Source organism: Papio anubis, chromosome 1 (genome assembly GCF_008728515.1).
Source record: "Papio anubis isolate 15944 chromosome 1, Panubis1.0, whole genome shotgun sequence".
NCBI lineage: Eukaryota > Metazoa > Chordata > Mammalia > Primates > Cercopithecidae > Papio > Papio anubis.
Window position 1 is genome coordinate 118155325 of NC_044976.1, and position 14687 is coordinate 118170011.

General features: G+C 44.7%; 1 protein-coding gene across 2 annotated transcripts in view; it reads right to left on the reverse strand.

Moving 5' to 3' along the window:
- Positions 1-161: 161 nt before the first annotated feature.
- NOTCH2 (notch receptor 2) overlaps positions 162-14687 on the reverse strand; it is a 189906-nt gene continuing 175380 nt past the window's right edge. For both annotated transcript variants that reach the window (XM_021922900.2, XM_021922897.2), the window contains exons 25-34: positions 13643-14148; positions 11954-12301; positions 10951-11093; positions 10550-10760; positions 10022-10118; positions 8283-8451; positions 7355-7656; positions 6447-6594; positions 5694-5791; positions 162-4783 (exon numbers count right to left, since the gene is read on the reverse strand). In XM_021922900.2, coding sequence (XP_021778592.1) covers positions 3395-4783; positions 5694-5791; positions 6447-6594; positions 7355-7656; positions 8283-8451; positions 10022-10118; positions 10550-10760; positions 10951-11093; positions 11954-12301; positions 13643-14148 — 3411 coding nt within the window. In that variant the 3' untranslated portion in view covers positions 162-3394. The remainder of the gene's footprint in view (positions 4784-5693; positions 5792-6446; positions 6595-7354; positions 7657-8282; positions 8452-10021; positions 10119-10549; positions 10761-10950; positions 11094-11953; positions 12302-13642; positions 14149-14687) is intronic.

Consider the following 14687-nt stretch of genomic DNA (forward strand, 5'->3'; position numbering starts at 1 on the left):
TATTTATGATCTAACTAAAGGAAGAAAAAAAGAAGTTTGATGCTAGGCTTTGTGGGATTCAGAAAGAAAAGAAAATTTGCTCTCTCAGCAAATTATGACATCATGAGGTAACACTGCCAGGCCAGGGATGCAGTACTGGAAAATAAAAAATACAACACCACTGAGCTTGGCAAACCTTTTTTATTTTGTGATAAAAATGCTTTCATATAAATTTCATCTTAACTACCTTTAGAATGAAACGGAAAAGTAAAAACAAAGTGTGCATTTTCCTTACTATGTTTAGTCAGGAATATGCGGTCATTTTATTGGTTATTGGGTTTCTCATACAAACAGATATAATATCACTTTTAAGAGAAATGTACACAAGGAAGTAACCGTAGTACCAGTTATTAGTGGGGGCCTCTGGGTACATAAATGTATCCTCCCAAATAGTCATCATACATTCACTGTATTCGTTAGGGCCAAAATCCCTAAACCACCTCTCAACAAAACATTATACCTTTGGTTCTTTATTATGCAAGAATTACAAATTGTCAAATTCAATAAGACGATACAATGGATTTCAGCATCACAGCCAATTGCTTATACTAAAATCTTTAATTCTCAGACTCTCTTTCCCTCATACCTCTGCCTCCCCCACCTAAGAAAATGATGCTTAAAACAAAACAGAGGAAGCAAATAAACAAACCAAAAACCTATCCCCAAAAGCAGGCAGAAGAGGAGTCAAAGAAAGAATGTATAAAAATAAAAATAAACCAAAAATAACAGGGGAGGATCTATACATGGCATAAAAGATGTATCTCATAAAAACCGAGTCTCCAATTCAGAACCCAAATAAGAAAGTGATTATCCATCTTACCTTCCCTTTTATTAGATACCACACAATTCAAGAGTTCTTAAAATCTAACAGATCAGTAAAATGTTTGAAAGGCAGTGTTGTCCTCCTCATCACTGAAACCTGTTGTCTGTAATGACAGCTTTCACATTCCCTTTCTCCAAACCCAAAGGATCCAAATTAAAGTATTCCAAGAAAAAGAAACAAGCAATTTGGTCTGACATCGTGCTTAGGGAAAAGGGAGGATATAAAATATCCAGTGGCTGGATCAGCAGCTGATATTTTCAGAAGTGGGGCTGGGGCAGGAGGGCAGGAAAGGGCAGGAATGCTGTGGTCCACAGAGGTCCATGCAGAAAGGTTTTCCTCATCTATGAATAATAAATGGGTCCAAGGACAGAGAGTCATCATTTAGAATGGTAAAATGTTTGCACACTATGAAAGAGGCTGACAGAATGTTGCCACATGGAGAGAATAAAGCAGACAATGAACAAACTTAATCTGCTTATCTCAGGGCAGAACTAATTATTTTTGTTGGTTCAATAAATTTGGATAGGACTGAAAAAACCATTTGTAAACTATCATGCTAACAGACACACAGGGTTTCCATATGGGGCCACCAACAGACATATTAGGTAAGTGGGAAGCACTGATGTATACTTGCAGCCACAGAAGGAATGAGAACTGTCATTCAAACCAAAAGAGTCAGGAATTCACCTGTTAATAGCTACAAAATGCCCAGGCAGAACTTATTTTGCAGGTGTCATGGGCATCACAGTACCTGACAAAAGTGGCAGTGTAGCCATGGACCAATTATTAACTGGCCCAAGGAGAAGAGGAAGAAAACTATTATTTTTCTACTATTAACTAAAATGCTTCTGCCCTTAAAACAGAGTCAAGGAAACTGCCAAGAGCATGAATACAAACAGTGGGTTCAGGTGAGGGGCAGTCACAGTGTGAACAATGAGCAAGTCTGTAGTTGTCCATTATCATCTAGAAGGTGACTCTAGGAAAGGAAAACGTTCTGTTGAGTTTCTATGTTAGTTGCCAAAGGGAATGCCATGGCCGCTTCAGAGGAAAAGAAATGGTAGCAGAAAACAGCTATATAGTTCCTCCTTTTCCAATCTTCTTATAGGTCTGTCTTGGACCATAGAAAACAAGTCCAACTTTCCATTTCCTGCACTTAAACACAAAGTCCACGTCTTCAGTGAGAACATACTGGGTATACCAGTAACTCAGACCACAAGTGTGAAAGAAAGATTGGTGAGCAGGTCTTTAAGCAGCAAGATAATCAGAAAGTAGAGACTGATCATCCGACAAAAGGAAGACAACTGTCAATGGGTCCCTTGGGCTAAGGAAAGTTCAGTCCTAAAGAGCAAGGGTACAACATTTGAGACAGTGTCTTCTGTGGAGATGAAAGGAAAGGCTCGACAGTTAAGACTAGTTCCATATGCTGGGTGAGTGAGTAAAACAGGCCTAGGGTGCTCAGATCTGGGACAAATATGTTCCATACACGCAGTCAATGGAATGCTTGGTAGGAAGTAGGGGACCTGTGGGTGGGTAGCCGGCTCTTGCACAAGTTAGCTTGTCGCTTGGTCATCCCAACATTCCAAACCTTTTTCTGGTTTTAAAAAAGTAGGGAGGGTCATAGTAACTAGACCATCAAGGATAAAACGTCACACTGACCAGGCCCATACACAGAAAAACAACAGACTCATGCCCTTCCTCCTGGTAAAGTTTATATGAAGACCTGCACGCAGACAAGAAAAATCAAGGTGTAGCCTCTTGAAGGGATCTCCTGCCCCCAAAATTTGTGGAAGAAAAATATTCTGCTCCCCTTCTCTCTCCAGGAATGATATATGCAGGAGAACATAATACAGTATGTCCATTTTCTAAAGAAACATACTTGAAAGGTTTATGCTGAGAACCATACCAAAGTAAACCTCGTGACACTCCAAGAGATACTGGGAAGACAGGAGGGGAAAGGAGACCAAAGTTGCTTTCATGGGCTGGAATGATTAAAAACACAAAGGTCTTGCCCTATAACATGCTGGTAGGGCTACAATCATGGAGAGGTGCAAAATCGAAAGCACCAAATGAAGACAAAGAATGTCCAAGGAGGAGAAGATGCATAGGTCAATTCAGGCAGAATTCCAGGGCACAATTCCCAACAGGACTCTAGTGTAGAATCTTCTCATGGATATGGCAGAAGCCCGCAGGGCTTAAAACACAGTCAAGGCTGCAAGAATGTCTGGGCTTCAGTAAGCATCCATCTTATGCTCCAAATAGAAGAGAGTAAACATGGACTCAAGGCTTGTATTCATCTCGCATTTCCATAAGCTTGTCTTGATTATTAGATTAGAATAATCAATAAGCCTTGCAGATACCCAGTGAAACTGACAAATTGCTTCTCTTGCATTATCTGAATAAAAGCATCTTCTCTTTCCTACCTCTAGAAGCTGGCTCCAGAGATTTCTTCATTTCTCTCCCGGATGACCTTCATTTGTTCCTCAGCAGCATTTACAAAAGGCAGTTATGTCTCTACACTGGAGGTGGACTCTTTCACGCATAAACCTGCATGTTGTTGTGTGGTGGCTCAGACATGTGTGTCCCAGGTCCCCGCTGACCTCCTCCAGCACCCCCAGGGGTAGGGCTGGTGGTCACATCTGACCAGTCAGAAGCAGAGTGGGGTGATGAACTTGACCACTGGTCAGGAGACTCTGGGGATGGTGTCAGGTAGGGATGCTCACCCTGGAGGTGACCACTGTGACTGGGTGTTCGCTCAGCAGCATTTGAGGAAGCATAACTGTGCTGTGAAGGGGGTGTGGGGTACTTGCCCACAGAGGCTGGGAAAGGATGATAGGCTGGGAGAATGGTCTGAGCTACCTGCCCATCCTGTTGGGGCATCATGGCAGTGGGGAAAGCCACACTGGGCAAACGGGCCATTTCTGGAATCTGGTACATGGTGGGCAGGGGGCCCGTAACAGCTGGAGGGCAGGTGGACTGAGGCTGGGGAGCCCCCGCTGGTTGGGCAATACTGCCTTTAGGGATGAGCTGGAAAGTCACAATGGGGGGCAAGGGCTCCCGAGGGGTGGTTATGTGCTTCCCTTCAGGTGGCCTGCTCTGGGGAGCTATGCTAGGGTGGGTGCCCTCAGCTGGAGCCAGGACCATACCAAACATCTCATTGTACTGGGTTTCATTCACCTCCATGCGGTTCATCCAGTCTGCTGGGACCGGGACTGGATGGAGCCTACTCAAGCTTCCAGCACTGCTATTGCCTGGGGGCACAATGTGGTGGTGGGATAGCAACTGGCTCACTGAGGGAAGCACAGTGCTGGCCCCATGAGCCAAAGGCTGCATTTCATGAAGGTTAGAAAAAGACAGTGCATGCTGGGCATGGACTGAGGCAGGAGGGGCGGCAGTGGCCAACATAGGGTTGGGTGAGGCCTGTAAGATCCCAGGGGATGTAATCATTGGAGAGGATGTGGTATCGGAAACGTATGTGTGAGGAGATTCTAGGGAATCAACAGGAGATAAAGTTACTGAACTCTCAGACAGTTGGACCTTCTCACTCAGAGACTTCTTCCTCCTACTACCCTTGGCATCCTTCGCCTCCTTGGCAAGGTTAGGGAGGCCAGTGGGCATGGTACTCTTGGCACTGGGCCGTCTAGACTTCTTGCCCATTGGTGTGTGCTTCAGGCTGAGGAAAGATCTGTTGGGCCCACAGATGACAGGTGAGAGAGCAGAAGTCAACACGGTGCCTGGAGGGCTGGGGGTCACATTGTATTCATCCAGGAGGCGCACGATGTCATGGTGCATGCGATCCCGAGCCACATCCCGGGGAAGACGATCCATATGGTCTGTGATGTCTCGATTGGCAAAATGGTCTAACAGGATTTTGGCTGCTTCATAGCTCCCCTCCCGGGCAGCAAGAAACAGCGGTGTCTCTTCCTACAGAAAAGGCCCATCACAGAACACGTTAACACTCTTGAGAATATAGCAGTTTTTCTCAGTCTTTCTTATTATCATCCCCTTAGACATGTTTTCCTAATTATCTCCCCGATGAAATATTAACATCACAGATAGGCTGTGCCTCTACCAGTGTACTGAATGTATATCTGTGATTTATACATAAAAAGAGTAAGATTATTTTACCTCTCCTCAAAAAACAATTTTGCACCTTAGGGGGAACATCTCTTTAGTTGGGAATTCATAAAATAAAGCATGCCCCTGAGCCAGAGACTCACTTAAAAGAGTACTGAGCTTATCAAAATAAGGTTCTAATAGGAAAAGGAGTTAGAAATAAGAAAGGTAGGAAGAGAAAAAACTAAGGCATGCACAGAACTGGGAAAAATAAGGGAAACAGTGAAAGAAAGAAGAGACAAAACATGTGCAAGAAAGGACTAAGATGAGGAAAATGAAGAAAACTGAGAGAAGATGAATGACAGAAGGAAGCAGGACAAAAAACTCAGACGGAGAAAAATCAAACAGGAAAACATCAGGGTATCCAAGGATAGAAAAAGCAGCAGGAGGGAAAAAAGAAAGAAAACAAGAGAAAAAGAAGTGACTATGAACAGAAGAGACAGCTGGAGAAAAGGAATGTCAGGGAGAGAAAAGGTTACACCAAGCTATCTATAGCCAGCCTACTACAAGCTGAATACTGAGAGGGAAAAGAACTCATCCTGACACATGCCTGGACAAGCCCTACATTCTCATCAAGCTCTCCAAACCCAGTGTCTGCCCAAACTGCTTCCATCTTTGTCTATACATATCACAAGAGAAGCTGTAAGGAGAAATGGGAAGGGGCTTATAACTGAGGCACTGCTATGAGCCTCCTCAAACTCAGAGCCACAAATTGTACCTTGTTGTCCTGCATGTCTCGGTTAGCCCCATTTTTCAACAGCAAAAGAGTCGCCTCCACATTATTGACAGCAGCTGCCCAGTGAAGGGCAGATTTTCCTGAAGGGGAGAAACATTTTTATAAACAGACATATCATACTCTTAGTAAAAAACACCATGACTTGTACAACGAAACTTTAAATTCCCCAGAGATCAGCAGGAAGCAGTTCTCTGTAGGGGTCTATAGGAAAAACCAAAGTAATCTCTTCCTTTTCCTCTGTTCTAGAAATACTTCAGTACAGGCTGCCTAGCCTGCAGAAGACCTCTAGGTGAAAGGATCACTTGTATGAGGTATTCATGTCCCCTACATGGCAGAATCTACCCTGTTACATACTGAAGACAAAAACCTATGTATTACATGTCAGAATTTATATTGAGAATATTCCACAACTCTCCTAGAGAAGTCAGCTCTCATAAATCCTCAAATCAAGAGTGGTATGCCTAGGAAACTACATGGGAACACCTTTCATGTATCTGCTCTGAGGTCCAAGAACCCTCATTAAAAATCCCTCATTTTAATTAGGGATCTCCTACTGGCTTGGATCTCTGAGTTCAGCATGTTAAAGGAAGAATGAATAAATGCATGAATGAAAGAATGAGTGAATCTCCCATGTATTTGAATCTCAGACAGTTCTTTAAGGGTCATGTAACCATTCCCCCTCCTCAGAGGCATGCTTTGCAGGTAAGAATCCAAATCCCTGCCTTTCATCCCTACCATGGTCATCCACTGCATTCACATCTGCTTGGCAGTTGATCAGTTCTGCCACCATTCCCTCCACAGCCAGGCGGGCAGCCAGGATCAGGGGTGTAGTACCATCATTCATCCTGGCATCTAGATCAGTTACTCGGTTGCGAATCAGAATCTAGAAGAGGAGAAAATACAGAAAAGAGAGTCACCTGGATGAAGGAAAATAATGAAACTCAGTGAAGAAACAAGGGCATCAGAGCTGAGGCTACACTGTAGGTTCCCGGAGGGGAGGGAAAGTCTTGTTATCTTTGTGCCCAAGATTCTATCATCATCAATCAATAAATAGTTGTTGATTGAATAAATAAACAAATACGTGCTCAATAAATAATGGCCGATGTAAAGTGAAGAGCCTTCTACTTCCTCAGGAAAGAAGAGGGATGTGGGGAAATATCACAACTTCAGTCAGTCTACAGTCTAAGGTGATTCAGAATGCTTCCGATTTCCTCATAAGGATAAACAGGCATCAGAGAATATAACAGGAACTCAGGTCAAGAAAACTGCCAATGAGCAGCTGGAAGCCCATACAGTCAGGCCAATCCGTAAGCAGTAGCGGATACAAGTCAAAGGCTCCAGACCAGGTATCACTCTCATCTAATCTATGCATTTGGGAAGCATCTCGGCACAACAAATTATCACTAATAATCAGAAAGACTGCTGTTGTCTGCAGTTGGCTCTATCACTATCTTCCTATATAGAGCTGGGTCAGTTTGCCTGTCTCCCTTCCCACTTTCCCATCTAGCAGGCATGACTCTAATACCTGCCCTAATCTCTCAAATGATTGAATAAATTCAATGAGATATTAGTTCCTTAAAAAAGATAAAACTGTACAGAGCCATAGGAATTATTATTCAAGTGACTCTTCTCATGTTCTTTACCTGGAAGACACCTTGGGCATCAGCTGCCACTGCAGCATGGAGGGGGCAGCGGCCCATGTTGTCCTGGGCATTGGCATCTGCACCTGCATCCAGGAGACGCTTGGCAGCATCAGCCCGTGAGTAGCGGGCTGCAAGGTGCAGGGCCATCTCACCAGTCCGGTCCGTCTGGGCCTGGAGGCTGGCACCTTGGTAGACCAAGTCTGTGATGATGTTAGCAGAAGAGTCCTCTGCATCTTCATCTTCATCACTCAAATCTGAGCTGCCTCCTCGGAGAGAAGCCAACATTAATGGGGTGCAGCCATCTGTAGGAATGGAAAATTCCATGAAGTACTCAAGAAGGAGAAGGCAGTTAACCCTATCTTCAGCTTGAAACAGCTCTATTTTAGTTACTCTTAGGGGCAAAGAATTCCCTGCACTTCTTGTAGTAACTGGTTATTAGTTTCACATTTGCTACCTTTTCCTCTGATAACATCGTTTCTGTAAAGAATAATGGGAAAGTACAAGTCTTTTTAAGCTGGGGGTTCTTCTCTAAGTAAAACAAGTTTTTATTTTCAAGTTTAAGTGATATGTTATTTTAATTGGACATTTAAAAATATGTAATATTAATAGAGCAATTGATATATGCATAAGGTATTAACTAACTATCCTCTGCTTTGGGATATTATTTTTCTATCCTACTACAATCTAACCCATTTTATCAGCCTGTTTAGTCTCAACACACTGTACGTGAAGCAATGTGAAATCCTTCCCTTTCTGAGTTGATAATTTCTTCATGGCTACATTTCTTAAGCATTCATTTCCTCAAGCTGATTTACAGTCTGTGAAATTGGGAAGGGGTGTATGGCTGGATGGGGCAAACACAGGGACAGCAATGTGGAACCATGGGCAGACACAGCCCAGTGAAGAGGGGAAGAGGCCGGGTGCTGACCTGGGCCCCGGACATTCACATCCAACACATCCACCTCCTGCTCTGCCTGAGGAGGGGTGAGGGCCAGCGATGGTGTCCTACGGATGTCTGCAGCTTCAAGGTGCTGCTGTGTCCATGGCCGTCGATCAATGGGGTCGTCTTCTTCTGAGAGTAAGGCTTCATCTTCAGCCTGAAAGGTGAAAACAACGCTCCCTGTCAATCTGGCCACCACCAGAAACTGCTAATGAGAAGCTGTCCAGAGCCTCCACCAACCCTGCTTATCTCCCATTGTTTTCTCTCTTCCTACTCCTCCACCTCTCCGGAGGATAACCTCAGCCTTGGCTTCCCACTGCTCTCGTGATGTGGCTCCTGCTTACTTTTCCTGCATCATCTAGACAATTCCCTTCCCCCATCCCAAACTCTAGGCTTTAGCCTTTAGATCTCCAGAGCACCCAATTCTCACTTTTCCTACCCTCCACTAGAAAGTAAACTTTAATTCTTCTTGTTGGCCCTAAAAAGCATACTCTGCTCACCTCTGCTTAACTGATCTTGTTTTAAGTGCTTACATAGTATTACATGGCCATCTCCACCACCAGGCTGTAAGCTTCTCGAGAAGGCAAAATAAGCCTTGTTCAACATTGCTTCCTTGTACTCAACATAGCACCCAACATGTAGAAAGCACTCAGGAAAGACTATTCAATAATAATTATGATAATTTAAAAGCAGCTACCCTTTACTGAACACTTAGTACATGACAGGAAAGTAGATAAGGCACATATGCCAACACAACAACCCACAGAGGAAAGGGTTATTATTATCTGCATTTTACAAGGAATGATAATTACAAAGAGGTTAAGTAACTTGCCAGCTACTAAGTGGCAGAGTTTTGGATTTGAATCCAGTTCTGATATTAACTACAGATTAGTTACTATCATAATTTCTTCACGGCTACATTCCTTAAGCATTCACTTCCTCAAGCTGATTTAGAGCTTGTGAAATTGGGAAGGGATATATGGCTGGATGGGGCAAACACAGGGACAGCAATGTGGAACCATGGGCAGACACAGCCCAGTGAAGAGGGGAAGAGGCCAGGTGCTGACCTGGGCCCTGGACATTCACATCCAACACATCCATCTCTTTCTCTGCCTGAGGAGGGGTGAGGGCCAGCGATGGTCTTCTTAACCATCATGCTCTACCAGCTCCCAGCAATGCACAGCTGTGGATGGATGGTCTCCTTTTTCATGTCAGTCTCAGCTCAATCTACCACTTGCTTTTATATGGTTTTAGTTTCTTGGGCTCAAAGTATGGAGCCTCCAATGTCAACGTTTTGCCATGATCACTGGCTTTCGTTTTGCCAATGTCAATGATCACTGGCTTTCTTCTACTGCTTAATTTCATCTTTTCTTATAGAAGGAGAAGTACCCATAAAGGATAAGGAAGAGACGTGGCCATGAAGGAATTGCCATCTACAAACACCATTCCTGACTTGACTACTGCCAGCATGACACTAAAGGAAAGAGACGTGTTTGTTTTAATATTTTTAAAGAGTTATTCTTGAAGAGTATACATAGGTAACCCAAGGTCATCAATATCCTAAGGATTCCTGCTGTTTAAAAGAACCTAGGATAGTTATTGTCTGGGTAACATATAAAGACTATCACTCTTTACTCCCATTCAGGACACTCTGGAGCTAAAGGACAGAAATTTGAAATGTAATCAGATAATGTCTGACAATGGTGGTTCTACCATGATCACCTCACCTTCACTTTCTTTGGTTGGGGCCCTTCATCATCGACCCAGTGTTCACTTGTTCCAGAACCAATTAGGTTAGCTTCTGAGACTTGCACTGAGAGATTTCTAATACGATTATAAAAATAAAAAAATAAGAATGGCGGTTATGTCATAAACTAATAGAGCGGTTTTCAACACTTTCCATCATGACACACTCCCATGGCTCTATTACAATCTTGCAGGGTCTTGGCCCAGAGAAGATGGGCAGTATTTTTGTGACATTCCCTGGGCATTCATCCTTTCCCTTCCCACTGAGCGTGAGCTTACAACAAAAGTGCACCTCAACACAGAAGCTGGGTGGCACTGTGATAATATGCACAGAATAGATGCACCCAGGCTCTGACTGTGGTTTCAGTCACTCACAAGGCATTTAGAATCACGGGCAGTGCGAGTAAATGTCCAGAGCTTAGAATTTAAAATCATGATTCAACAAGATACGCTTTTCTAGTCATCCCTACTTATACTGTGAATAGTGGCTTGTTGGCAACGCCTCTTACTTCAGCCCCACAGCATCCTGTCCCACTGGCTCACGACGCTTGTGATTGCTTGCATCTCGGCGAAGAGTGAAACCTTCAGGCAGCCAGAGAGAGCCATGCTTACGCTTTCGTTTTGCCATGATTACCCCCAGCAGAATAATAAACAGAATGATGACAACAGCAACAGCAAGGAGATAGAGGAGCTGAGTGCGTTCTGGAGTCAGGGATTCACCTGAAAGTCCACAGAGACAGGGAAAGTGCTGAATAAAACATCAACCTCTCAATGTCAGCATTAGATTCATTTAGAGGGCAACTTTGACCTCAACAGTTCTGAAAAAATAAGAGGGCTACATAATGAAAATTGTTCCCCCAACTGACACTCTCCCCCTGCCACCTTTCCCCTTTACACCACTGCCACTCACTGACGACAGACACGAGAGGGTATGACAGGGTCCCCTGTATGGCGTGAGAGGCCAGGAGAGCTGCTGCTGCATCTGTGTTCTTGAAACAGTGGTCTGAGTCTTGAACACACTGGCGGTTGTCAATTTCCAGAAAGACTTTAGAGCTGTGGGATGCCAAGGGAGAAGCGGAGGAGGAGAGATGGGGGTAAAACAGAAGAGTGCAGGTCAGGCAGAATGTGTCATAAAGGGTGATGGGAGCCTCCCTTCCTCCCCTTCAGCATCAGGTCCCTACCTCTGGCATGCTGCTTTAAGACATATCTCAGAAATTAGGATATTGTCCCTTGAGATCTTAAACACTAATTCCCACATAGAGGATGTCCCACCTTCCTTAGTCTAGCTGACCAAAGCCTTCTGGCTGAGGCAATGCATGACAAAGTGAGAAGCTGTTTTCCTCCTGAAGGTTTCAGTGGTCTTCTTCCATTCTTTCCTACCTACTCAGTGGTACTTAGTGCTACTCTAAAAATATATCCCTGTGCATTTTTAGTCCTTATTTTCCTTTGTCTGTGCATTGGTATCTCAGCTCGTTGGAGGGTTGAAAGTTTGAGAATATACCAACAAAGAGTGAGGTGTGAATGACAGAGCAAGTGAAGATCATTACCTGTGTCAAAGAGACGTATATTCTAAAGAAGGGCCTTGACAATAAGGCAATGATTAATGTACAAAGGAATGTCACTAATAAAGGGATTTGAGGCAACTCTGGCAAAAGGTTATGGATTCTGGCATCCGAGAAGGCCTTCCAGGCATCCTGCCTTCTGTGTACCCCAGTCCACTTTTCAGGAGCCCAAGATCAAGGCACATCTTTACATTTAAACATAAGTACTGGGGTAATGGGTTTATCTTAAGTGGTGGGCCATTCTATTTGTCTGATCCTTGCATTTCTATAGGTTGAGTTATGACATGTGCTACATATCAAAGTGCTAGGCTTCATAAAATTAGCCTTGAAGTTCAGAAACCAAACACTTACCCAGCCACCTCCTGCTCTTGTTCACCAGGAATGGACCTGCGTGTCATCCTCTGTTTCTTCATGGCAGCTGACTTCTCACCATAATAGGGGTACACCATGAGCTCCCCCTGGGAGTCCCGCTTAATGCGCAGGTTGGTGTGGAGCAGGGTCCCCAGTGCCCGCAAGAAGCTGCGAGCATCCTGGAGCAGCTGTTCAGGTGGCATCAATACCACAATAACCAAGGTACCCTCTGCCAGGTTCTCAGGCTGGTCAGCAGCACAGTCCAGCCCATCCCAACCACACTCCTCACTGTTGCACCCCTGGTCACAGTGGTTGTCTTTGAAGTGGTCTGCACAGTATTTGTCATACCTAGGTAAGGGGAAGCAGAGAACAGGAGAAAGGGGCTCAGATTAGACTGGAGCTCTATTTGCTTTTTCATTTGGAACTAACTGTGGATTTTTCTACCCATTTTCTGTGGCCCACATCCAGGACCCAAATGCCCCACAAAACCTTCTTTGCATCTCCTATCCCTGATGTCATAGAGTATGTATAGTCTACGCCACTCATCCTTGTTGTGTACTTCCTAAATGAAGAACATTGTACTCACTACGCTGCAGGAGCTTAGGGACTCCCAGGCAGTTTACAATCCTGTTAAGTTAGGTTTTCAAACAAAGCTGCATATCTGAAACAAAAGTCAGCCTGGTTCATGCTTCCTCTACTTTGTATCCATTGTCCCCAATAAGGTAACAACGGGCTTTAGGAAGTGAAAGATGCCTCTAGAAACTTGATAAATGACCCTGAACCATTGAGAGTTGCCATAGAGAACCATATTAACATGACCCATTTCTTTCCCTTTCAAGAGCGAATCCCAGCTACAGAAGGTAAAGGGGGATGGGTATGTCCTTGTAGCACACCAGACCTTACTTGTACAGGCTCTTTCAATATTTGCAAAAGGAATTAGAACCCCCAAACCTAAATGATGTACAAACTATTTCATCTACACTCTCCTCTCCTCATACCCTACCCCTTGATATTTATACTATTTGGTACAACTTTTCATGCTATCTCAATCAAAAGATTAGGAGTCAATGAAACAACTTGCTCTGGCGAGTTCTTTAACCCTTGGGCCTAAGTTCTCTCACCTATGAAAGAATGTTAATAATACCTATGCCTCATGGGTTGTTGAGAATTAACTTGGATTAAATTAGATGGAATGGCTAATTAATAGGAAAGTTCCTAAGTAAACCACACAGCATCCTACAACTATAACAATTAAGACCAGGAGGGTTCACAGGCCTAATCTAATTCATGCTTCCTGATAAACCTGGGTGGGGAAAAACAGTCTTAGGGAAAGGAATGGGGTGAAGAGAGAGATACAGACCTTTCCATCCATCCTGCAGGCAGGTTATGTGAGAGGCTGCTTGAAGTGGGAAACACCACTTCCAAAAGTTATATCCCCCAGGAGGTCACGAAGGCAGCAGGTGAGAAGGCAGAGATAGGCAGAGAGAGAGGGTCATTATGCAATGAGCATTCCTGGCCCTTTGTCAGCAAGGGAGAGCACAGGGTAGTGTGCGATGGGACAAGGCTGGCACCATCTGAAAAGCAGAGGCAGCTTAGGCTGAAGCACTGGAGTGGTTAGGAGCAAGAACGAGAAACTGAAGTGTGTTAGTGACAGTCCCCTTCAGCTTCTGGAAAACGTGAAGCCCTTACTTGCATGTCTTGCTGTTCCCCTGGCATTCAAAGTTGTCAAACAGGCACTCGGCCGTGTTGCACAGCTCATCACACTGGTTGTTGATATAATCCCAGCAGGGAAGTGGGGAGGAGCAGTTGGCCCAGGGGTTCTCCATGGTGAGAGAACAGTCACCCCCATCCCACTGGCAGGCATGGCTGTTGCAGGCCTCATCACAGACGCCATCACGAGCTTTGTCGGCACAATATTGGCTCAAACAGGTGGCAGGAGGGGTGCTGGGGGGTGCCGTGTAGAGTTCACAGCGGCTACCCCAGAATGGTGGGGCACACTGGCAGGAGTAATAAGGAGGCTGGCGCTGAGGGTGGCAGCTGCCCCCGTGCTGGCAGGGGCTACTGGCACAGCCTGACTCGCAGTCCCGGGGGTTGGGGCAAAAGCAGCGGGGTCCAGAGGCGGTGTGCACACACTGCTCTCCTTTCCTACATTTCACTTGTCCACAGCTGCTCTGGCACCTTGCCCCGGAAAATCCCTGTGGAAATCAGTGAGGAAATAAAAATGGCATTGGTAGGAAAACAGTCATATTGGAAGTTTTGGGTTTCTAGAAAACCTCCACATCTCACTACTCCCTTCTGTACTTCCTGTTCAGCCCAAGCCAAGGTTACTAGACAGGTTTCCTTTTGGTATCTTCCGAGGCATAGGGATCTCTTGTTTTGGGAAGGTTTCAGCCTCTGGCAGTGATAAAAGAATGGGTATAGTAAAGAGCTAAAATTAAGCTTCCCTCTACTTTAAGAGACAACTTGCTTCCAAATGGTTCCTGCTAAAGAATGCAAGCAGAGCAGCATTTCCACCAACTCTGGCCCAACCTGGGCAGTGAGATTACCCTCCAGCATGGGGCCAAGAAGCCACATACATCAGCCCTATTTTCAAGGGGGCATTCCACCACTTTTTGTGGTTTTCCCTTAGTTTTTCTTAAGACTGACAGTCATGGATTGGGAAGCTCACTGTTTCTGGGAGTATCTAAACAGCTTTTATTTACTTTTGTTTTTGTTTTGTTTTGTCGCTTGTAAA